Here is a 24,049-nt window from a genome sequence, read left to right as displayed (position 1 = left end):
CTATTAAATTTAAACCCATTTCTCTTCGTTTTCAAAGTTGCCCAAATCTTGTATGCAGTTCACTCCTCTGTATTGATAATACCGTCTAACTTTGTGTCCTCTTCAGATTTTACTAGCACATTTCTACTTTTTCTACCAAGCTCATTGAGTCATTATCATATGATTGCTGTTTAATCTTCTGAATTAAAATGTTTGATCTTAGTACAGTTCCTAGTGACACATCACAATAACATTTTCCTGGCTGATATCTGATAGGTCAAAGTGAGAAGTAACCTGGAGAATGAATTATCCCTCTCCTCCTCTTTAGTTGTGAGCTGTCCAAAATGGTGTTGACACAGTCTGTGAAAGCTCATGCCACTGCTGCTGCGTATGCTCACCTTCGTTATGGGTGAATAAGAGACTTTATTCTACAGAGCTATCAATCCAGAACCCATGGCCAACGCTTCACTTTTATTATCACAAACCAATGCCCACTCCCCTACTTGTTTTCTATCCTCTGCACCCTTTGACATAGGTATTTTAAATGTCATATAATGTATTTTACCTTTCAATCCATTCATTTAAACTAGTTTACTACTGATAGGAATTGTGTGCATGCATTGAGAATATATGCTTTAAATAGTAAATGTTTACATATTATTCTATTAATATGCTTCAAAAACAAGAAAATGATAGGCTTGTGGTTTTAACACCAGACTGGGAGTAAAAAGACCAGTATTCGATTTGTGTGTCTACCACATATTTTCAAGTAAATTACTTAAAACTCTGAGTTTCAGCTTCACCATCTACGAAAGAGTTATCTAGTTAATGTTCAAGTCCCTGATTCAGCAAAGCACTTTAGCACTTGCTTAACATTAAGCTTATACTTAAGTTCCGTGTGACACATGAAGATCAAGTTGAGCATGTGATTAAATTTCTTTAAATTGGGCCTTAATGAGAGGTAAATCAGTTTTTCTTTCAGGAAGCATTTCCTTTTACACTAGTTCAACCTGATGTGAAGTTATTCTCTAGGAGCATTTATACCCAAAGGCTCCATTTAGACTACATCCCTTTTCCGAAAAAGGGATGTAAATTAGACATATCGCAATTGCTAATGAAGAGGGGATTTAAATCTCCTGCGCTTCATTAGCATAAAAATGGCTGCCGTTTTTTTCGGCACGGCGCTTTGTCGGAGAAAAGCACCAGTCTAGACACTGATCTTTCGAAAAATAAAGCCTTTTCTGAAAGATCCCTTATCCCTCTTGAAATAAGGGATGTAGTCTAGATGTAGCCATAGTGTTTATAGCATAATCTTTCAAGTAAAGATAAGATATGAAATTTAATGCATGGTTTTTTTTCCCCCTTAGGATGTAAGACCCTGATCCAGGATGAACGAATGCCACTATGATAAACGTATGGACTTTTTTTATAACATGAGCAACACTGACACAGCAGATGAGTGGTCTGGGACAAATCTTGTTATTGTTTTATGTTTTGGGACATTCTTCTGCCTGTTTATTTTTATTTCAAATTCACTGGTCATAGCAGCTGTGGTCAAAAACAAAAGATTTCATTTTCCCTTCTATTATCTGCTGGCCAATCTAGCTGCTGCAGACTTTTTTGCTGGTATTGCCTATGTATACTTGATGTTCAACACTGGCCCAGTGTCTAAAACGTTAACTGTTAACCGATGGTTTTTGCGTCAGGGGCTTCTGGACACCAGCCTGACAGCTTCTCTGGTTAATTTATTTGTGATAGCTGTTGAACGACACATGTCAGTAGTACGGATGAGAGTTCACAGTAACCTCACAAAGAAAAGAGTCACTTTTTTAATTTTATTGATCTGGGTCATTGCTATTTTTATGGGGGCTGTGCCTACTTTGGGTTGGAACTGCCTTTGCAATATCTCAACCTGTTCTTCCTTGGCACCTATTTATAGCAGAAGTTATCTGATATTCTGGACTGTCTCCAATCTAGTTGTTTTCATCATTATGGTGGCGGTTTACCTAAGAATCTACATGTACGTCCAGAGGAAAACTAATGTCTTATCTCCACACACTAGTGGATCCATCAGCCGTAGGAGGACACCAATGAAGCTTATGAAGACAGTCACAACTGTCCTAGGTAAGATAATATTGAAAGTTATGTATAAGGATCAGTGTGCCTGTCAAAAGTAACTTAAAATCTCTTGCCAATTGACATGACAGTGCTTGTTGGTCCACTTGGGCAACAGCTGTTAAACCAAGAGAAATTGTGAAACATGGGGCCGATTAAGCTGTAGACCAAATGTCTCCTCATCTGGTAGCTAGTTAGGTGGTTTGGTTTTAGTCCAAATACTACAAAATGCGATTTCTCTATAGTTAAAAAAATAAAAAATGTTCTCTGGAAGGAGAAGGTGTGATAACATTCACAGCTGTGTTACCAGAGCATTGGTCTGTATTCAGATATTAAAAACGGGGATCTTCAGAGGAGCCTTAGGGAATTAGGTATCTAAATCACATTGTACAGGCAGTCCCCGAGTTACGCGGATCTGACTTATGTCGGATCCGCAGTTACGAACGGGGTTTTTCTCGCCCCAGAGGACGGGAGCGGCAGGACGCCCAGATGCGCCGCAGTCCCGCTGCCCGCGTCCTCCGGGGCGAGAAAAGCTGCTCTGTGTCTCCCTGGTCTGCTGGGGGGGAGCCCCCCCAGCAGACCAGGGAGACGGGGAGCAAAGCCAGCAAAGATGCCTGGGGCAGAGCAGCTGGGGTGCTGCCGGGTTGGTCCAGTAGCGCCGAGGAGCAGCGCTACTGGAGCAACCCAGCAGCACCCCAGCTGCTCTGCCCCAGGCGTCCCCAAGTCAGCCGCTGCTGAAACTGACCAGCACTGACTACAGGAAGCCCGAGGCAGAGTTGCTCTGCCCCGGGCTTCCTGGAATCAGCCGCTGATCGGTTTCAGCAGTAGCTGACTTGGGGACGCCTGGGGTTCTCAGGTTGAATCTGTATGTAAGTCGGAACTGGCGTCCAGATTCAGCCTGTTGTAACTGATCAGCGGCTGATTCCAGGAAGCCCTGGGCAGAGCAACTCTGCCTCGGGCTTCCTGTAGTCAGCCGCTGGTCAGTTTCAGCAGCGGCTGAATCTGGACGCCGGTTCCGACTTACATACAGATTCAACTTAAGAACAAACCTACAGTCCCTATCTTGTACGTAACCGGAGGACTGCCTGTATTTGAAAACCCTTTCCAGTGAGTGTAAGTTTTGTGGGTATTTAACCTGTAGATGTGGGATTGGACCAATGAAACACTACAAATGCTTAAGTCCAGGTTTCCCTGTAAACTGAGCGTTAGGGTGGCTGCCGAAGAGTGATTGAGGTGCCACCCAGCTAATTAGCAGAGCACCCTCTCATGTAGCTATAGTCCATACAGCTGTTAACTGGAGCATCCCTCCATAATGGAGAGAGTTGTCACTTGTGGACTGGTTGTTCCTTTTTTTGGGGAAAACTGCTTTATGATCTTGTTATAGTCATTGAGAGCACTGGATGAGTACTTTATTCAACATTGCAAACGTTCACTATTAATCTATTTGAAATGATAAGAGAAAAAAAATAAAGCATCTTATAAAATATTACATTTTAAAATACCTGCCTAATCATTGCCCTTTCAAGGGATAACTTAATATAATTTGCTTCTTGTGTGTAATGCATTTGACAGTCAAGTCTGAAAGTACTACAGCTAAGAGCCATAACACAAAAAGACAATTGAGAGAACTCCTGTTTAATGAGGGCGGTGTACCCACTGCTAGTTCTCGGAGTGCTGCCTTTAGAGTGAGCTAGTCTTACTTGATTTTACAATATCCAAATAGGGTTGGAAGTGTTGCAGGACCAGATACTTCAAAATTCATCTCCTTTTCTAATAGCTGGAGGGAGGGATGTGAAGTGAAAAGCACCTAATTAACAACTGTATAAACTGAAATCCTCTATCCCACTATTGCCAAACCCACAGTTGTGAAAGTCCTGAGTCAGGCTTTCTAAAATCATGAAATTGTCCTAAAAATAATGATTTTTAAAAATATATACCATGGAACCTCAGGCCAAGTCTACACTGGCAAATAATAGCGCAGTAAATCAGTTCCTAGTTCTGTAGCTTGTGAGGTGTGCGCACTAGCAAGACACTTAGTGCACACTAGCTCCATAGTTGCTGTGCTCTAGATAAAGCACTCTGATGAGAAATGTAGAGCGTGCGTGTGCACACCCACACCCTGTCGCACTCTCCCTCCTTCCTTCAGACTCCTGTTGAAAAGCAGCTGTCAATGTAGTAGGATGATTATGGAGCAATGGGATTGGGAAACCTGCATCCTGTGATGCTGAGTGCCTAATGTGGCATTAAACTAGGGGTGAGGAACCTTTTTTTGGGTTGGGGGGCTGCTGATCCACAGAAAAATCAGTCAGGGGTCACACAAACCCTTGCTGATGTGGCCCCTGACTGAGAAGTGGAAAGGCACTCCCCACATTCCCCTCTCATGCCAGAGCCTACAGGGGCCCAGGCTAGTAGATTTTGTGTGCTCCAGGCCCGCAGTGGGGCAGTGTGGGCTCCCCAATGCTGAGGGGCACTTGGGGGCTGGATCTGGGCAAGTCGGGGGGCTGCATTCGGCCCCCAGGCCTGAGATTCCTCACCCCTGTTGTAAACCCTTCCCAAACCACCCTGCAGCCAGTTTCACAGTGGGATATCTACTACAATGCACTGCTCTCTGTGCTGTTGCAAGAGCTGATAATGAGGACATGCACAGTGTGGACACACAACAGCAGTTTCCCTCTAGTGCTCTGAGAGCACTACCGTAACTGCCAGCCCCTTTACAGTTGCCAGTGTAGACATAATCTCAGAGTTAGACCCTTCAGGAATGGAAGTTGTCCAGAACTCAGAACAAGAAATGATGGCCCATTGGCCTGGGGAGAACAGGGTTGGGGGCTTGAGTCCTGTACACCCTGGGAGGGTCTGGACATGGGGAGGACAGAGTACTGCCCTGCGAGAATACTGTGGCTCAGTGCTTTAGTCCTGGAAGGTGGGGGTGGTGGTGGGGGAGCACTGGGCCTTCTGCTCATGTTGTGTGTCAGGGATCAGGGCTTCAGCCTTGTGGCTCTGCTCCCAGTTTCAGCTAGGGGAAGGGATGTTTAGGGCCTGGGCTTCAGCTATGGCGGGAGTGCTGGGGCTGACACCGGCACTTGCCTTGTAGCTCAAGCCCTGAGCCCTGGCACATCCTCCCTATGGGGCTGAAACAGGGAGTGGAGTCACAGGACTAAAACTAGAGCCCCACCACTCTTCTCTGTCTAAAGCTCACTTTATCTCTGTTAAATGCCATTCTAGGGGAGGGGGCAGGACCACCCCTGCACTCCCTGGCGGGAGCGTAGCAATGCAGCAGCTGGGGAAACAAAGCAGTGGGGCCACCTTGCTCCGTTTACCCCCGCTACTGCTGAGTATGGGGGAGGTGTGAACTTCTGCTGGCCACTTTGGTTGGGGGATGAGGCAGGGAGAGGAGTGAAGGGGGTTGAACAGAGGTGGGGCGTAGGTGGTGGGGCGCTTGTCCCAGCTCTCCCCCAGGCTGGAGGGTGGGTCATGTGGTCTCTGGCTCCCAAGCCCCTGAGCAGTTGCCTCTGACAGGTCTACTGTATAGTGTTGTGGTCTTTTGTCTGACTGTTGAACTCCTCTTGCCTAGCCCCTGTGTATGTGATGGATCTTCCATGTTTATTTGCTAAGGTGATTTTTACCTCAGCAGCAGTAGCTTACACCCCTAAATCTGTTTGTCCCTTGCCCTGCAGTCAGTCCTGCTTGCCATGCTTCCACCTGGTCCACTTTTGCCCAATTACCACATCAGTCCTCCTGCTGTAGCTTCTGGAGTTTTTCTCACACACCTTGGTGTGGTACGGGGTGCTGCAGAGGATACTCCTCTTTTCCCCCTTCTGAGGCTGGGGATTGCAGGGAGGGAGGAGCAGAAACCTGACTGACTTCACTGTTGACCAGAAAAAAGGATAGAGCAGGGCTGCCCTGAGCTGCTGGGCTCTTTCTGCTTCCCCCTTCTCTTCTGTGAGAATGAAGTCTCCCTTCTCCAACCCCAAACTCCTCTTGGTTCCTGAGCAGCAAGAGGGGAGAGCTCTGCATACCTCCGAAAGCAGCTCCCATTGGTTGCTTGTCCCCAAGAGGCAGGCAAGTGGGGAAGGCAGCCAATCAGAAAGAGCTTCCTACTCGAGGAAATTCACAGGAGTGCTGGAGATGCTGGCATCCTGGTGAGACAACTCCAGCTCTAACTGGACACCTAGAAATCAGGAGAGTTAGTGACACTGCATCCATTTCACCATGGGAGAAGGGATTGACAGGGTGTAGATACTATCAGCATCCCTCCTCCTGCCCCCCAATATACCTGCGCCCTGTTCCACTTCTGGGGAGTGAGAAAGTCTGCCCATTGGGACCTCTGCCTCTGCAATTTCACTTTTCAGGGGTCTAGCAGTGTCACTGGTAATGGTGTTTTTGCAATATAATTAGGAAGTGGTCAGAGAAGCTGCATAGGGAGGGAGTGAAGAGGCCTGGGGGATTGTAAGGAACCAGCTGCAGTTCTCTGAGCCAGGACTGCCCATCCCAGCACAGTCTGGGTTGCAGAAATACTGCTCTAAGGAGCCTTTTGCCCAGTGAGTACAGAGCTCATCTCTAATGCAATCCTTTGGCAGGCAAATGTCGGTTGAAGCAGGCAGTGGAATCACCTGCAGCTTTCCACTGCTTCGTATTGTTGGTTATCACCTTACACAATGCAAAGTGGCCTTTAGAATCCAGTACAACATCTCTAACTGATTTCAAATACTCCACTAATCCCATCAATTTTTTAACAACTTTTAGCTTCTAAAGACTGGGGCCAGATATTATCCAGTGACCCCAGGGTGTGTGTGTGGAAAAAAGCCTTTGAATTTCATTGAGTCCCCCTGCATCATCCAGTTTGTGTCACTTAATCCCGCATTTCTCAAATTGTGGGTCCCGACCCCCGGGAGGGTTGCAGCAACTTAGACGGCGGTCATGGTTTCACAAAGTTTGAGAACCCCGGAGTCTTAATCAACAATTGTTTTTCTAAAAGGTATTAAAATAGGATGGATATTTGGAACAGCCCAGTCATCTTGTATTCATCCAAAATAAAATCATAATCAGCAGATAAGCTGTCAGTTAAAATCCAATAAATTCAAATGAGGAAAAAAAGCACAAATTTTTAAGTGAAGGTGATTAACCATGAAAAGAAAATGGTGGGAAGAGGTGGATTCTTTATCTTTTTGAAAATTTCAGATTGACTGTATGCCTCCTAGAAAATATGCTTTAGTCAAAGGAAAGTTATGGAGTCAATGCCTGGAGGAGATTCTGTGGCCTGTGTTATATAGGAGGGCAAAATAGATGATCTAATGGACCCTTCTGGGCTTAAAAAAAATCTATGAATAAGACTTTCCATTTCTTTGGGGCTGGTTAGTAAAGACTTAGTCTGGCTCTGATGCCATAAGACAACACAGGAACATTTGGTATTGAGGATGGAGGGGCGTGGGAGGTGGTTCCGTGACTCTGCAGTGGCTATAGCAGTGCAAAAGCCAGATTTATGTTTTGTTTAACTGGCCTCCTCAGTCTTCAAATATAAATCTGCTCCCAGGACTTTAAAAGTTGCAGATACAAGCTTTGCAGTAAGTGTTTAAGAATGCTAAGGAAAACAAGCTGACCCTGAGCATCCTGCTTTAGTAGCTGGTAGAGTAATATCTTATCTGTTCAACAATGAATAGCTTCTTTCATAACCATCCTGCACATATAATGGTATTTAGTGCATTTGTCTTGTAGCAGCTATTAAGAAGGAATAGCTTTGTTGTAAAGGAGACAGTTTCTGTCTGTACTGTACACTTCTCAGATAACAATGCTATGGAGGAGGCCTACATCTCCAGCACAAGATGTTTACAAACTAAGAACAGTTATCTAACTTATGCTGTGCCCAAGGACATCGTTTAGAGACGGGAAGTCTGATCTGCGCTACCATCTCTGGTCCCAGTGGAACACCAAGTGGAAATTAACTTTGTAGTATTAAAGAACCATTTGTTGTAAATATAATGGATTATGAATAAGTGAAATTACAGCTAAATAGCACCTGATTTTCTGATCTACCACTGGTCCTTCAAGGCAATTTCTTGAATGTAGTGCTTTTGTCATTTTAGGTAAATACTGTTCCAAACTTGTTTTAATTCCTTCCTAGTTTAGGCTATTGGGGTTTTTCAAATATTCTGTTGCCATCCTAATAAAGTGATAGTTTGTGTTTGAGCTTTGAAAAATCATAACACTACTATAAATGGCATAGTGATAAAGCATCTGTTTGTCTGAGATGGTAACTCTTCAGAAGGAGAACTTTTTCACCTCAAACTACTCAGCATTTGCTCACAGTCACTTTTAGTATATTACCCCTCCTCTCCCCCCACTTACTCAGGTGTGTAATATCAGTGGGGGAAGAATACAAGATGTGAAAATGAAGTGAACCATTGGTTTGAAAGGGGGTGGGGAAAACTGCATTGTTGTCTCCGTGAACTTCTAGACAGGTCTGTGCTGCTTTTTTCCTGGCCAGCATGACACTCAAAAGTACTGCATTTAGATTTACACACCCTGTGCCACAAGTAGCTGTCTACTTTATCATAAACTCTTGGGCTGGGTAGAAAACAGCATCATTGTAAGCTGCAGATATAAACTGCTGTTCTTTGTAGAGGATAGGTATGCATATGGTGGTAAAAGGGGGGAAGAATTTAGACATTGCAGAATGTATTGCTGCAGAATAAAGAATCCTCTAATTCCACCTTCATGCCCTACAGCTCACTTTATCTCTGTTAAATGTTTAATCAAGCAATATTATCTATAAAATCATGACAGAATAGAAAAGAAGTTAAGATTTAAATGTTTAACGTCCCTTGTATCCATCTGAAAAATCCTGAAATGTAATCATTTGTCATCCTTGTAATCCAAGTCTTCTCTTTACTTGTTGGGGTTAAAAAAAAAAATTCACAAATGCTTCTGATTTCAATACTCACTGGCTACGTCTAGATTTGCATGATTTTCCGGATATGCTTTTAACAGAAAAGTTTTCCGTTAAAAGCATTTTCGGAACAGAGAGTCTAGATTGGCACGGACACTTTTCTGCAAAAGCACTTTTTGCGGAAAAGCATCCGTGCCAATCTACTGTGCCAATCTAGACGCGCTTTTCTGCAAAAAAGCCCCGATCGCCATTTTCGCGATCGGGGCTTTTTTGTGGAAAACAAATCTGAGCTGTCTACACTGGCCCTTTTGCGCAAAAGTTTTGCGCAAAAGGGACTTTTGCCCGAACGGGAGCAGCATAGTATTTCCGCAAGAAGCACTGATTTTTTTACAGTAGGAAGTCAGTGCTTTTGCGGAAATTCAAGCGGCCAGTGTAGATAGCTGGCAAACTTTTCCAGGAAAAGTGGCTGATTTTCCGGAAAACCTGGCCAGTCTAGACACAGCCACTGAATTCCCAAAGTAACATCCTGATCCAGCACTACGAACCACAGAGGGGTAGTGATCACAATGTGCATCTCACAGTACCTTTAGGAATCACTTGGCTACTGATATGTCCTGGCACTTTTTAGGCATGTTCAACTGGTGATCATGGCAAGAATGGCAAAATAATATTTAGCACTTCTGTGCTAAATTATCTTCCATCAAAGGACATGAAAGTGCTTTAGAAACTCTTGGCCTGACAACATATAGGGCTTTATCAGGATTCATATAGGCTTATGATTAAAGCAAAGAGCAATGTCTTTTTTATGTGAAAGTTCATGTTTTTTTGAAAGAGTTGCTCTAACAATGGAAGAGCATTTCCTCTTCTATTACTTTCCCATGTATCTTTCAAGTTGTAGCATGTTGGGAAAGATGGCATTAAATGCAGGATCCACGCCTGCACTGATGAAAGTCCATGGGACCAGCATGAGGTCGGTTTTTTTTTTTTTTTTTTTTTCTCGTGGGACACTTATGAAATGAATCTTGGCTCTGAACACCTTCCCATGTGGAAGGACAAAATTGCCACCACAGGATTCTCAAACATGTACAAACGTGATCTTGTCTAGATGCTTAAATATGCAGGAGACTGTAAATAAGTACTGCTTTTGAAAAACAAAGCTAAATAACATTCTTCATAAGCAATTATTTGAAACTTCTGCCCAAGCCATAGTTGCATGTTTCATTCTGGGAAGTCCGCTCCCCCCCCCCCCCCCCCCCCCCACACACACAGTCTGAAGAGGCTTTTCATTTATATTCATATTCTCTTGACATCAAAGGGGAAAAAAGTCAGCAGTGTGTGCTTAATCCTGAAATTATGGCTATTGTAGATGTTACCTGTCTACTGTGTAGTTCACATCAAAAAATATAGGGCCAGTTTCTTTACATATCATACCAATTGCTTGGTACAAGACTTGGAAGAAGGGGCACAGTTGTCTTCTCGCCACTAGGCCTCAGCTGACACTGAGCAGGGATCCTGGCACAGATTACTGGCAAAGACTATCCTAATTTGAAGTGGATAAAGGACTGGAATAGGACTCAGGAGACCTACATTCAAAAACTGGCTCTATCCCGTACTTCCTTTGCAACACCGGGAAAATCACTTCATCTACCCAGAGCCTCAGTTCCACCTCCTAAGGGTATGTCTAAACTACATTTTTTTTTCAAAAGACAATATGCGAGTTCCATGGGAATTTGCATATCTTCTTCCGATCTCACTTTCAAAAGAGGATCTTTTGAACGTAAAAGTAGTCTGGATGCATTTTTTTCAGGGGAAAAAAACCCTTTTTTGGGGACCCCCCCCCCCCCCCCCGCGTAAACCTTATTTTTTTTTTTTAAGGAAGAGCATTTTTTTCGAAAAAGAGTTATTTTTCTGAAAAAACCACATCCAGACTACTTTCACTTTCGAAAGATCTTCTTTCGAAAGTGAGATCGGAAGCAGATATGCACATGTCCACAGAATTTGCATATCTTTTCAAAAATAGAATGTAGTCTAGACCTAGCCCTTGTCTTAATAAATCTTGGGGGTTTCATAAGGCTAAAAATCCATGAGGCGCTCGTGTTGTGGTGACAAGAACTATATAAAATAGGTAGTTAGGTAGACACATGCAGAAGTGCAGGCTCTAGAAACAGGCCCACAGCCCTGAAAAAAGGGACACATAAAATGTGTTTAAATTTCTGTCGTGTGTGTAGGGTGAATCTTCTCCTGTTTCTGTCTAGTCCCATTGATTGTTTTAGCATCTGTTCTCTTCTTCAAAACTCACAAACACTCCTTCACACCAGCAATTAACAAATAACTTCATAAGTTAAAATTTTGTGTCTCACTTGGAAATAAGTTTTTAAGATGCTTGCAAACATGCATTCCCTAGAAGTGGAAAGCATAGAATGGGCCACTTTGTTTCTAGTACAAAAAAAATCACTGGAGTGGGAGGAGGAGGCGGCAGTGAGTATATGTTGCACCCTTAATTTTCTGTAGCTAAGATCCGTTCCTACTGCTATCTGTTTGAACTGTAATAGTGACAAAACTGTGGATCATATTAGGGATGTCAAATATCGGTTAATAGAATAGTCGAGTAACCTCATGATTTTTTTATCGGTTAGTTGACTATTCTATAGTTCCTGGGGGTGGAGCCAGCAACCACTGTATCAGAGGCAGCGTGGGGTGCCTGCTGAGAGCTGGTCCACGAGGAGAGACCATTTAAAAACCAGCTCCCCTTGTGGACCAGCTGCCTGTTGCCCAGTGCTGCTGCCTCTGATGAGGCAACAGCACGGGGTGGCAGCAGCTCCTGTCTAAGGCAGGGAGGTCTGAGCTCCTGGACCCAGTGCAAGGCGGAACTGATCTGGGTTGCCTGCCCAATTGGCTCCTAATACGCTTTAAAGGCAGAGCCGCAGCAGGGGTACGTTCTAGACCTGGCATGAGCCGGGCTGCTGGCCAGCCTGATAAAAAAATTTACTGGCAAGGGTGGAGGTAGGGAAATGTGTGTAGTCTATAGTATTAACCTAGAAGCTTTTGCTTATTGGTTAAATGCTTAATCGACTGCACTATTACATCCCTAGGTCATATTTGTCTGATTCGTCACAGAACTGGTTCTGAAGTTTCAGGAAGGCTACACAGTAATTTTCAAGAGTATTGTTTCACCTGTTCGCTTCACTTATCACTTAAGTAAAACAGATCGTGCTCCCATTGAAATCGACAGCAGCTTCAGCATTAACTTCTTTGAGTGCACCATCAGCCTACCTGATGTCATAGGAAATACACATCAGCATGTTGTAATGAGCATAATGTACTGCATGATGAAACACTCCTTCAAATGATCAATTAAAATTTTAGCTTATAAAGCTATTTACTGTGAACTGCCTTGGAAAGAAATGTTTAGGATGCTTGTGACATGCATTCGTGGCCAGACAGGATATTTTTAAAATTCACTGTGCAAAAAGTATACGAAAACTAACCACTTTCCTTTTTTTTTTCAAGTGCAAAATAATCTACCAAACTGAGCTTTTAAATATTTCTACTTCCGATAGCGTGGAACCAACATGTAGCTGTGCTTAGTGCTGATTTTAGCTCAGGGAGTTATTTTTAGTGCCATGTGCTTAAATCTTTAAAGATATTTTGGAATAGAGTGCCTGACATAGCCTTAACTAAAGTTGTTCAAGCAGCCACTGGTTATAATAATTACATATGTATCATTTCCATAAAACTAATTTTTCTGGCTTAGGCTCTACTGCACATCTTTGCATTCTTTCCACTGTGTTGCATTACCTACCAAAAACAGAGAGAATTCCTAGCAACGCTGTATTTTGTGTTTGCAGGTACAAATTACTTGAACTTCATGCGGTCCAGTGACTTGATCCTGCTTGCCCTGAAGCCAATGGCAGATCTACCATTGATTTGAGTGTAAGCAAGATGAAGCCCTAAGTCAGGATTGCTTTGCAAAATAAGGATGGTGGGTTTCTTATTAATAGGACCTTTCTATTGGGGAAATCTCCGGCATATTTGACTTAGATATAATAAATCCCTCTTAACTTTCATCTTTTCTGATTTCTTTGCTTACTCTACATACCATTTCCAAAAGTGCTTGAGTCTTTAAACATAGATTTCCTCTTACAAGCTCCTTGCCCTATTTGACCTTGCAGCAAAACCATAGTGCTGCATGCATGGCTTCACAGTGCTTTTAGTTGTGATACCTTGCTGCAGGAGGAACCCTAATAAGCAGCTGTCAATATCAGTTGGGAGATTAGGGTGAAATCCTGCTGGTCCCTCTTCTGTGAAGAGTGCCAGAGAGCAAAGATGGCTTGTGGTCAATATATGCCATTGCCATGATGCTTTCCCTCTGCTGCTTCTGTCTCAGCTTCCCCTTTTCTGGGCTGTGGGGTAAGGCAGCCTCTGCTGTCTTCTGGGTTGAGTTCTGTGGGATGGATCCTGAGATGGATCATGCAGTGTAGATAGTGATAGGTTGGGCTTTGAACTGGCTGTGTGGCTGCTGGAGCTGCAGTAGTCTGAAGATCAGTCCCTTCTCTCTCAAAGGTTCGAAGTTCCCTCTTCCAAAACCCTCCCACCAGTGTCCTGTTGCTCCCACTGCTCAGAGTGCTGCCTTCCTGCAGCCTCCACTTTGATACTTCTCCCTGTCCTATGGTGAGCGCCTCTCTCTCTGCTTATGCAAAAAGAGCTTCCCTCCACACCCCAGTTCCTGCTCCTCATTTAGCTCAGACACTTACTTCAGCACAGGCTGCTGTCCCTTAGCCTGACCAAACCCCACAGGCTGATGCGGACAGACTGACTTGTCCTTTAAAAATAAGTGTCTCCAGCTACACTCACACAAGGGTGGATGAAAGTGCTGGGGGGGGCCAGGGCAGTGCTGTGGGGCCCAGGGCAGCACAATTTCACGCATGCGCCACGGCCACAGCCGACAGGAATTAGCGCATGCGCGGGGCCTATTGAAGCGCGGGGCCCAGGGCAGCCACCCCGCTCGCCCTGCCCTATATCTGCCGCTGCACTCACATCTTCCATACTCGCAAATACTCCATGTGGGGAACCCCATTTCACTTCTCCAGTGAGCAGATTCACTGCACAGCTCAAATGGGTGCCTGGGTCCTGGCCCAGAAGGTCACTGCACCCTCTATCTGTATATCAATAGCAAGACATGGCTCTTGTTTTCCATTTTAGAGGAAACAGTAATTTTGGCTCCTTGTGAAGAGTTTGTTTTTTTATAACCTTTGACTAGAGCTGTTCACTGTTTAACGATAAACTTAAAGATTATTTTTCATTTGAGTCACACACTATAGGATTGTTTTCAGTGTGTGTGTTTGGGTTTCTTGTGAGTGCCCAGATTTGTAAACCTTCCAGTCAACAGATTTTTTTTTCCAGCTGACCCAGTCATTTGTGTAAGAGGAGTATTATTTGGTTTAATTCAAGGAGACTGAGGTAGATCTGTTTAGTGGTGGTCTGTTCAGTATGAGGAGCTTTTGGTAGAAGCAGCTGACATGCATCTATCTCTGACCTACCAAGTTTTGAAGTGTGTCTGGTTTATGTAGACTAGAAGACGGAAGGTCTGTGAAAAAGGCTTAATCTTGCATGGATTCATTTTGTGGCATCAGTCCAGCTAAACATACGCATAGGTTGAAAGGAAAGAGCATGACTTCCATGCAAGTCTATACATGATTTTCAGTTTGTCAGGTGAATGTACACAGCGGGTCATCCTAGCTTATCAGTATGTCAACAGAAACATTCATTATTTTGAGATTCCAGGTTTTCAGTCTAATAAATGTAGACAATTTATAATGTGTACAATTTTGGTTAAAATGATAGATGTGGCTAAGGCAGTTGTTGTTTAAGGCAAGGAAAAGGTGGCAGCTTTTTAAACATAGGTCCCAAAAAGTAGTGCTACTATTTGGAGAGCTTTATGGCAGGGCACAACAGAAACATCAAAAATGCAGATCTTCCAGAGATACAGGAATTCAGTGCTACTAGAAGTGATGCAATATACAGGAAACTCACTGTAAGATCATTGGAAAATCCCCAAATTGGCCTGGGAGCACAGTTAATGGCACATTGTAACCAGGTGTCAGTCACTGCATCTCACGTTGCATACCCAACGTGAGACGCAGAGCTATTCTTCTGGCTCACCCTGCCATTCAAACCAGCTGGCTCTGTTAAGTCCAACACAAAAGTATGAAAAGCTGAAAGTTTCTCTAAGGCATGATAGACCTAGAGTGAAGAACGGGAGATCCTACAGGATGAAAACAAATTAATAGGGAGCCAAGGCTACGGTTTAAAATTGGCTCTGCATGAAAAAGTGTATTGCATAAGATAAAAATAGAGGCACATCCTTGAAAGGAAGCGAGTTTGAACTATAACCCGTTGTGTGTGTGTGTGTGTGTGTGTGTGCGCGCGCGCAATGTTAAGGTTAGTGTCTCACCCCATCCTTGTTTGTTCACATGATTAAATGTATTTTGGTGGCAGTAGCTCCACAGTAAGACAGTCTTTAAAAGAGCTGCCCAGTAAGGGCGCTTCTACACAGCAAGGCTTAACTCAAAATAGAGCACTCTTCCTCTGACTTCCCTTACGCCTCGTACAATGAAGGTTACAGGAGTCGAAGTAAGAAGTCCTCCAGCTTGACAACAGTATTTTGACATTATTTAGAAATAACTGCCTAAGTAACACAACTAAGTTATTTCAAAATAACGCTGTGGTGATGTCTTTTCATGTCTGCACCTCAGCTTTTATTTTATTAGCAATGAAAGACAGCATCTACACTGTGAGCTAGGGCTGTCATCAAGTTAGTCCAAGTATAAATAGCAGTGTGGCTATGGTAGCATGGGCAGCAGCAGGGACACTGGCTTAGGCATGCAGAGTAAAAACCTGCCTGAAACTGTGGGGTGCATACTTGACACAGCTGCTGCAGCTGCTATTTATACTCACACTAGGAGTGCTAGCACAAATATGGGAATGTGGGCAGGATAATCAAACCCCCATCTCATAGTATAAATGTCTGGAGTTCCAGCTTTCTATTGGGGATGTACATCACACAATAGATATTTGACAGATTTCTTCAAAGTACATGTTTTTGATGTTCAGCGGTTGCTATTAAATGCCAAAATGTTGTTTGTGCAAGTTGATGTATTTCCTAGTGTTTGTCATATGTTTAGTCTGCAGACAATTACTAGCTGACACTTAAAAAAACCCATATTTGTACATTAATTTGGGGCCTGCTCCTGCTCCCATTGATGTAAGTAGAAGCAGGATTGGGTCCTGCACTCTAGGCTGTGGTAAAGAATAGGTAATGTGTTTTCTTGCGTGCGGAGATGATTCATGTGCTGTAGTATTTCTTTGCAAGGAGCTTGAGAGCTGGCATCGTCCCTGAAACCTTGATAACTAATAAAAAGTTGTACTAAGTCCCTCATGTCCCAAAAATATTCAGACACAGCTGATCTCAACTTAGAGTGAGGTTTCTTCACTAATTGGGGCTTCTTCTTATGCTATTTGAAGTCAATGGGTATCTTTCCATTGACATCAGTGGACACTGCAGTAGACCTCTACAGCGTTTCCATACCGTGTGCTCTCCATGAGAGTTGGTGCCATAACTATTTAGCCAATGTTCTGGTTCTGAACCATGATTCATGCTGCAGAGGTTGAGTACCAGAATTAGTGTTTTGAGCTACAGTTCTGAGCACCCTGCTAAGAGATCTACTTATAACCTTCTGGTATCAGAGTTCATAAATAAACTGATACTGACACTAATTCAAAATTAACCTATGAAATTGGTATTTAAGATCAGAAAAATCCAGACTCAAGCAATGATAGGGTTAATGCAGCTTTTAGGAAAGCTCCAGCCTGTAATCTGTCCATTCGATGGTATGTTATCCAAAAAAGAACATAAATCCGGTGGGTAAATTTTCTTTGCTGACTTAAGGAAGCGGTTTCCAGTGGAAGGACAGTTTAGGAATCATTTTGCAATTTCCTAACAACTATTATAACATTCTTCTCACATGTTAAAGTGTAACACTTATTAAAGCTTTTGAGTCATTTCTTAGTTCTAGTGGCCTGCTCTTGAGACCTGCTGCTGAGCAATCTGAAAACAATGGGATTGATGGCTGCATGTCATTGCTGGAATCAGGCTGAGAGTGTTGGTTGTAAGATGTAGTAAACTTGATGTTACTCTTAGAATCCTAACTCTTGCATTTCCCAGCTCTGAGATTTACTGCATACAACATCATCAGTGTGGTATTTGCACAGTTTATATCTAGGAGAATTAGCAGTATTGTGAGAATGAAGGTGACTCCTTTTTGGTATCAAAGCTGTTGAATGGATACCAAGACCACCCAGAGAGCATTTTAAAGGGACGCGCATAAATGCGAAGAGAGTTGTTTGCGGATGGTGAAAGACCCTGAAAAGAGAAACTATATCTTTATACATAAGCAGTGTTTCCTCACTGTGTCATCCATAATGTGTTTGAGCAGACTTGTAATTTTCTATTTTTGCAAGTCAGGCAGCAATTGTGGCTTGTGCTAGGTTAGTATTATTGTACACATGGCTGGTTTTCCTTGGGCTTGAAAGCAAAGAATGACAAGCTGGCAGTGTTCATGTTTGGGTGGAGAGAGATGGCTGGTTTGATGCCGTTCTCCCTTTCTCTGTGGACCATGGGCCACAATCGCTCTGAAGATTCTCTCCCGCTTGCCCCTTCTCTTGAAGAAGTATGATTTCTCCTCCCCTTCCCCCCTGCCCCTTTCTGACAAGGGCAGTAACATGTAGGGATATTAAGTCTTACCTCTTCCTTTCCTCTTTCCATTTTCATTCTTCCTGGATGTTGCCACTTTTTTATTCCTCTCTGGGTAGTGCAGCAGAGCAGACAGCTTCCGTGGCCTGTGGGTAAGGGGGCCTATGGCTCTGCACTGACAGAAGAGATGGGGCTGAGGGCAGAAGGGGTGGGGCCAAGTCCAACTAGCCCTCAATGCTGCCCAGTGTGCGGCATGCTTCCCCCGCCCCCCCCCCCCCAAGCCCTTAATTCTGTCTGGAGCATGTGGCATGGTGCTCTGGCCACCACCGCTGCTACTGGCCCCTTTAAATCTCCAGGTCCCATGACAGTTGCCCCCATTTCCTCCCTCTCCCATCAGCAGGCCTGGTATAGTGTCCACCCCCTGCTGAATTTGCATCTTTTTGTTAAGGATGAGTGGCTGTTGCACGCATGGGTTTTTTTCCAATCCTGAGCTCCCACTCTCCTGCTTCTGTTGATGGCCTTGCTTCTGCCTCTCATGCTTCCCCTCTTCTCTGTAAGGTCCCTGCCATTCTTAATACCTTCCCTTTTGAACAAGGAAAATCCTGCTTTGCTTGCTGCTGTGCTTGGTCCTCCTCATTGCTGAGGAGATACATCATAAGCACCCTCTGCCACTGACTTCCTTTCGTTGCCTTTTCCCTCCAATAAAACACCTTGACATTTTGCCCCCTTTTATCATATAGTTTCACATTCCCAGTTCTCTTGTCCTGCCCTTCCTATATAGGGTCTGCCTGTGTCTCTTTCTCTGTTCTTTCCAGTGTCTTTTGTCCCAAATTAGCCTGTTTCTCATTGCCTTTTTTCTACAGGGCATCCTCTCTGCAAGTTGCCCAGGATACATCCTTTCCACACTAACGTTGTTGATGCTTGTAGGAACTGATGAGTTCTAAGTCCTCCCATTCCGTGCTCTTAAATCATGAAGAACCCCCCCCCCCCAATTTGTGCAAATGGAAGTCAGCTGTGGGAAAAAAATTCCCCGCTTTTTCAAAGTCCAAGTTTTTTTGGAACATATCTTGGACTTGTAGCAAGGACAGCCTGTACTCTAGCTCTTGTTTTTTTTCCCCCTCTTTTACCTCTCCCCCCACCCCACTTAGGGTATGTCTACACTACCCCGCTAGTTTGAACTAGGAGGGTAATGTAGGCATACCGCACTTGCAAGTGAAGCCCGGGATTTGAATTTCCCGGGCTTCATTTGCATAAGCGGGGAGCCGCCATTTTTAAAACCCCGCTGGTTCGAACCCCGTGCAGTGCGGCTACACGGGGCTCGAACTAGGTAGTTCGGACTAGGCTTCCTATTCCGAACTACCGGTACACCTCGTCCCACAGTAGGAAGCCTAGTCCGAACTACCTAGTTCGAGCCCCGTGTAGCCGCGCTGCACGGGGTTCGAACCAGCAGGGTTTTAAAAATGGCGGCTCCCCGCTTATGCAAATGAAGCCTGGGAAATTCAAATCCCGGGCTTCATTTGCAAGTGCGGTATGCCTACATTACCCCGCTAGTTCGAACTAGCGGGGTAGTGTAGACATACCCTTAGATCTTAAATCATCCCTTCACAACCCCTATATCTCCACTCTTCTCCCCCCCCGACCCCCAGGAGCCCTTTCTCAAAATTTTCTCCCATTCTTGCATTCCCCTTTTTAGAGGAACTGGCTAGCAGATTAACTCCCTTTTTTGCTCAGTAGCTCTCTGGCCTCTGCCTCAGTGTGCTGAGTCCTGTGGAGAAGGATAGGTGAGGGAACTGAGAGAGGTACTTGGCATGTACCTCATCCCGTAGGGAAATATTCCTTTACCCTTGATACCCATAGCACTAGATGAACTGAATACATTTAAAGTATGTATTTTCCTATTGTATGAAATTAGCAGCATGCCTGTGACTTTGCAAAAACTGTCAGCTATAGTGTAACCAGCAGGAGATTTGCTGTCACTGTGGAGTTTAACATAGTGATTTCTTCCCTCCAGCATACAGAGTAGAGAGGTGATTCATGGGGGAGTTCTTCTATTTACTAAAGCACCAGTTACATCAACTCAGTTGTGTTTGTGCCAGAAAAAATCTTCTTTGCCCCCATTTGTGTCTTCGAATCAGAATGGCCTAATTTAATATTGTAAGGGTGTGGACCCGGTCAAGGTAGTGGACTCTTAGCATTGTGTATTATGCTCTCTGTAATCTTCCAAATGCTGACCTTTTACATTTTCAGTGCTTCCAAGGAAATTTTCAATAGAGGTGATTTATGCTATTGTGTTTTTCTCTGTACAGTTTGGGGTATTTTGTTCTTAATGAATCTGATGCTCTTGTAGGGGAAAACAATGATTTATTGAAATCTGAAATCTTCTTTTCCCCCACCTTTCTTTCTCTAGGTGCATTTGTTGTCTGTTGGACCCCTGGGTTGGTAGTTCTGCTGCTTGATGGTCTGAACTGCACCCATTGTGGGGTTCAGCATGTGAAACGATGGTTCCTCCTCCTGGCCTTGCTCAACTCTGTCATGAACCCAGTCATTTACTCATACAAAGATGATGAAATGTACAACACCATGAGACGGATCATATGCTGCTTTTCTGATGATAAAAGCCAGGACAGACGATCTTCAAGGATTCCTTCAACAGTGCTCAGCAGGAGCACAGATACTACTGGTCAATATATTGAAGATGGCATTATTCAAGGGACTATCAGTGGCAAAGGAAACTCATGAGCTATCCAGGGATATAGTTTTCCTAAGAGAGATGGTGTGGGAGGGGATTGGCTTGTAACAGGAGATCACTGAATATGTTCACTCTGTTCCAAAACCCAAACTCCACAGTGTTACCGTGACGTCCTTGTAAATAATTACCCAAAGAAAAAATACATTGTATTGAAGAAAAAAACTTTCTGTGCTGGCTTTTTTAAGTACACAAGATTGTTTTCCCTATGAGAGGAATAAACTTATTGAGAGAGACTTTCTATGCATGGAAAGAAAATATAAACAATGTAATGGAACTCTTCTTGCTAAACACCTGCAGGAAGAATTATTTGCTAAATGATGCCTTTTTGGCTTTCTGCAGTTACATAAAATCAGATCAATTACATATCTCAAAGGGACACTTGTGGAGCTGGTAGGCCAGAAATGTTCCCTGTTTTGCTGCTTCTGTTTACAAAGTGTATATACTAGTTGTTACACGCCCCGCTTCAGCACAAATAATTCAATGCTCCCTTAAAACAAGTTAATGCCAGTAACCTGGCAGTTAAGAGCAAGCTTATAGTAACAACCCATGTTATGCACATACAAGCACCCCTACTATGTATTGTTGGCAGGGACTGAACGGTACCAGAAGCACAAGCCACTACTACTTGAGTGGCAGGAATGATTGCCTTAACTAAAAAGTAAGCCCCTCCCCCTTGCCCCTCTTGACCTATAGGCAGGATCACATGCACTTTGCCAGTGTGTTATTTGGAAATTGTGGACATGATTGAGCGAGAAGCGTGGCTGAAAATAGATTTAGTTTCAGACTTTTACAAGGTTATTAAAACACAAACACAATGAACAAAGTCTGTGAATATAAATTTACATTTTGCTTGGCTTTAAAAAAAAAAAAAAGCCGTTTGTTCAGAAAGATCACACCCAGAATATGAATGGATCTCTCGCATGCTGTACAAAACCAGACTGGACAAGATTTAATTCTCTACTTTAGCAATGAAGGACTTGAAAGAGAGACCATGAGACTGCAGACAATAAAAGTTTTAATAAATTCTTACTTTTAATTTGAGACTAATCACATGTCAAGGAATGTGTCCCATTCTTGGTGTTTTTAAAAGTGGCTATGTTACGTGTGGATTGTGTGTAGATCAGGAACATATTTAAAGTTATAGGGCAACTATTTAAAAAATGATCACTAATTTTGATGTCTCAGTGGTTGGGAGCCCTGTTTAGGCCTGAGTTTCATCAGTACTCTGCCTCATGATTCCTTTTAAGGTCAAAGGAGCTGTGAGATAGGTGCTCATCAGCTCTATAGAAAATCAGTCCTAAAGTTATCTTAACCTGGTCAAGCACAGAGTGCCTTCAGAGAACAAACTCAATAGCAGATGATGCAATGTTGAAAGATAATGTAGCCTATTAATGATGTGGTCAGATTTTGCTTTTGATTCCACCACTGCATTCACAGCAGTTGGTTGTATTGGTAGAGGTGAGACTATAATTTGATTGAGGCGATAGTAGCAAGGCTATGTAAGATAGTAAAGATTTTATGTTAAATAAGGGCCATATCCTAAAAACCCTGTCTAGTATGGGCAGGTCTTAATAACTGGAGTAATCCTGTTAATAACATGAATCAGATTGTAGGTGTGGCCCTGACATTTCAAGGTAAATATTGTATTTATATAACTTGCCGGCCAGGTTTACACTTGTATTTTTGCCATTGTATTTAAAGCTTTTGTGCAAAGACTACTTCTGAGTTTTTGGAAGGTTTGAAAAGTGGTGAGGTTTTTTAGAGGCGCACTATAAAGACATGAGATGCAAATATTTATGCCTTTAGACTTACTATCTACACATAGTTTGTAATGCCAAACCTGAAGCTTCTATACAAAGCTACCCAAAAATAAAATAATTCTTTAAAATCAAGTATGCATTTCTTTTCCATGATAGTTAGCAGTGAAATGTGATTGGGTTGTGTGGTAGGCAGCACTTTCCTGCTACAACAGACATGACTGCTCTTGGCATTGTATATTCCTATAAGTACTTCAGAGTGTAGACTGGTCAAAGCTTGACATAAGAGTGGAAAATGGAAATTAATTTCTACCCCTGAATAGCCAGAAGGAATATTTGTTTTATTTCAGTGTAATTACCATGCTTACTAACAGAAGTGTCTACAATCATAGTCAGTCAGCCTCTAAAAAGGATTCAGTTTAAAGCCCAGAAAATCCTTGTGTTTTGATCAGGAACATACTTAAAGGCCTAGGTCAGGATTTTTAAGAAGAATCTTAAATTTGGATGAGTCATTATTTGCAAACCTAACTTTTGAAGTATCTTGATGAAAAACCCTTATGAGGGACTAAAATAGCCTTGCGGAGTTTTGTGTCTCTTCTTCCATTGGGTACGTGGGAGTTGGTCTTCAAAGCCTCCATATTTGAACAATTTTTTAAAGTAACCAGGACTAGATTGCAAGCTGTCTGGGGAAGTAGCTGTACTTACATTTATACAGCATCCAGCACACTGTACTCCCAAGAAGTATCAAGCTCTGAGAGCTGCTGCAATACAAATAATAAATAATGCCTCAGTGGAAGGAGTCCAAAGGTTGTATTTCCACGCTTCCAACCAAGAAAAAAGTGGTGTGAAAACTGTAATATCAACAACCCCTCTCCGCGGTATGGTGTATCCTCCACTTTAACATTGTTTCCTATACAGAGTTGCTGTTGATTATGTTCTTCTTTACTTTAAAAATATTTACATTGTATAATGTTAGTTTATTGTCCCAAGGAATATAAAGTTTTCTGGTCCCATTTCTAGACTTTTGTTCCATATCCTTTTGCTATTCTCCTTTCTGGGTTTCACCATAGTCCAAGTTCTGCGGTTAATCCATATTTAGGTAAACATAGAAATGCAGGGCTAGAAGGGGAGTTGAGAGGTCATCAAGTCCAGCCTCCTATGCTGAAGCAGTGCCAAGTAAACCACTTAGACTTGTTTACAGGTATGTCCAATCTTTTCTTAAAATCTTCCAATGTTAGAGATTCCACATCCCTTGAAAGCCTATTCCAGAGCTTATCTAACCTTATAGTTAGGTTTTTTCCCCACTAGTAAGTAACCTGAATCTCTCTTGGTGCAGATTAATTTGATTACTTCATGTCCTGCCTTCAGGGGATGTGGTAAAGAACTGTATATACTCCTTGTTATGACAATGCTTAAGACATTTGAAAACTGTTATCAGGCCCACCCCTCAGTTGTCTATTCTAAAATCTAAACAGGCCCAGGGTTGGTTGGTTGGTTTGTTTATTTTTAACCAATCATGTATATCAGGTTTTCTAAATTTGTTATTTTTGCTGCTCTCCATTTGGACTCCTTCCAGTTCACCCACATTTTTTCTGAACCATGGTGTTCCAGCTAAGGGACAATTATCTCTCATGTCTTGCATACAACAGTCTAGTAAATACACTCCAGAATATTAGCCTTTTTCATAGCGATATTAGGGTATGTCTAGACTACATGGCTCCGTCGACGGAGCCATGTAGATGAGTTTACTAGACATAGCAAAATGAAGCGACGATTTAAATAATCGCAGCTTCATTTACATCAAAATGGCTGCC

The 24,049-nt window shown here is 43.1% G+C and overlaps 1 protein-coding gene across 4 annotated transcripts in view; it reads left to right on the top strand.

The window, feature by feature from the left end:
- Positions 1-22,370, top strand: part of LPAR3 (lysophosphatidic acid receptor 3) — a 30,457-nt gene extending 8,087 nt beyond the window's left edge. For 3 of the 4 annotated variants that reach the window (XM_075936366.1, XM_014572096.3, XM_075936367.1), the window contains exons 2-3: positions 1,347-2,103; positions 20,137-22,370. In XM_075936366.1, the coding sequence (XP_075792481.1) occupies positions 1,368-2,103; positions 20,137-20,468 (1,068 nt within the window). In that variant the 5' untranslated portion in view covers positions 1,347-1,367 and the 3' untranslated portion in view covers positions 20,469-22,370. The remainder of the gene's footprint in view (positions 1-1,346; positions 2,104-20,136) is intronic. The other variant, XM_075936368.1, reaches the window with a different exon arrangement.
- Positions 22,371-24,049: the final 1,679 nt, after the last annotated feature.

The sequence above is a fragment of the Pelodiscus sinensis genome, chromosome 9, assembly GCF_049634645.1.
Source record: "Pelodiscus sinensis isolate JC-2024 chromosome 9, ASM4963464v1, whole genome shotgun sequence".
Classification (NCBI taxonomy): Eukaryota; Metazoa; Chordata; order Testudines; family Trionychidae; genus Pelodiscus; species Pelodiscus sinensis.
Note: the sequence above shows the minus strand (reverse complement) of the source record. Positions and strands in the feature narration are given on the sequence as shown.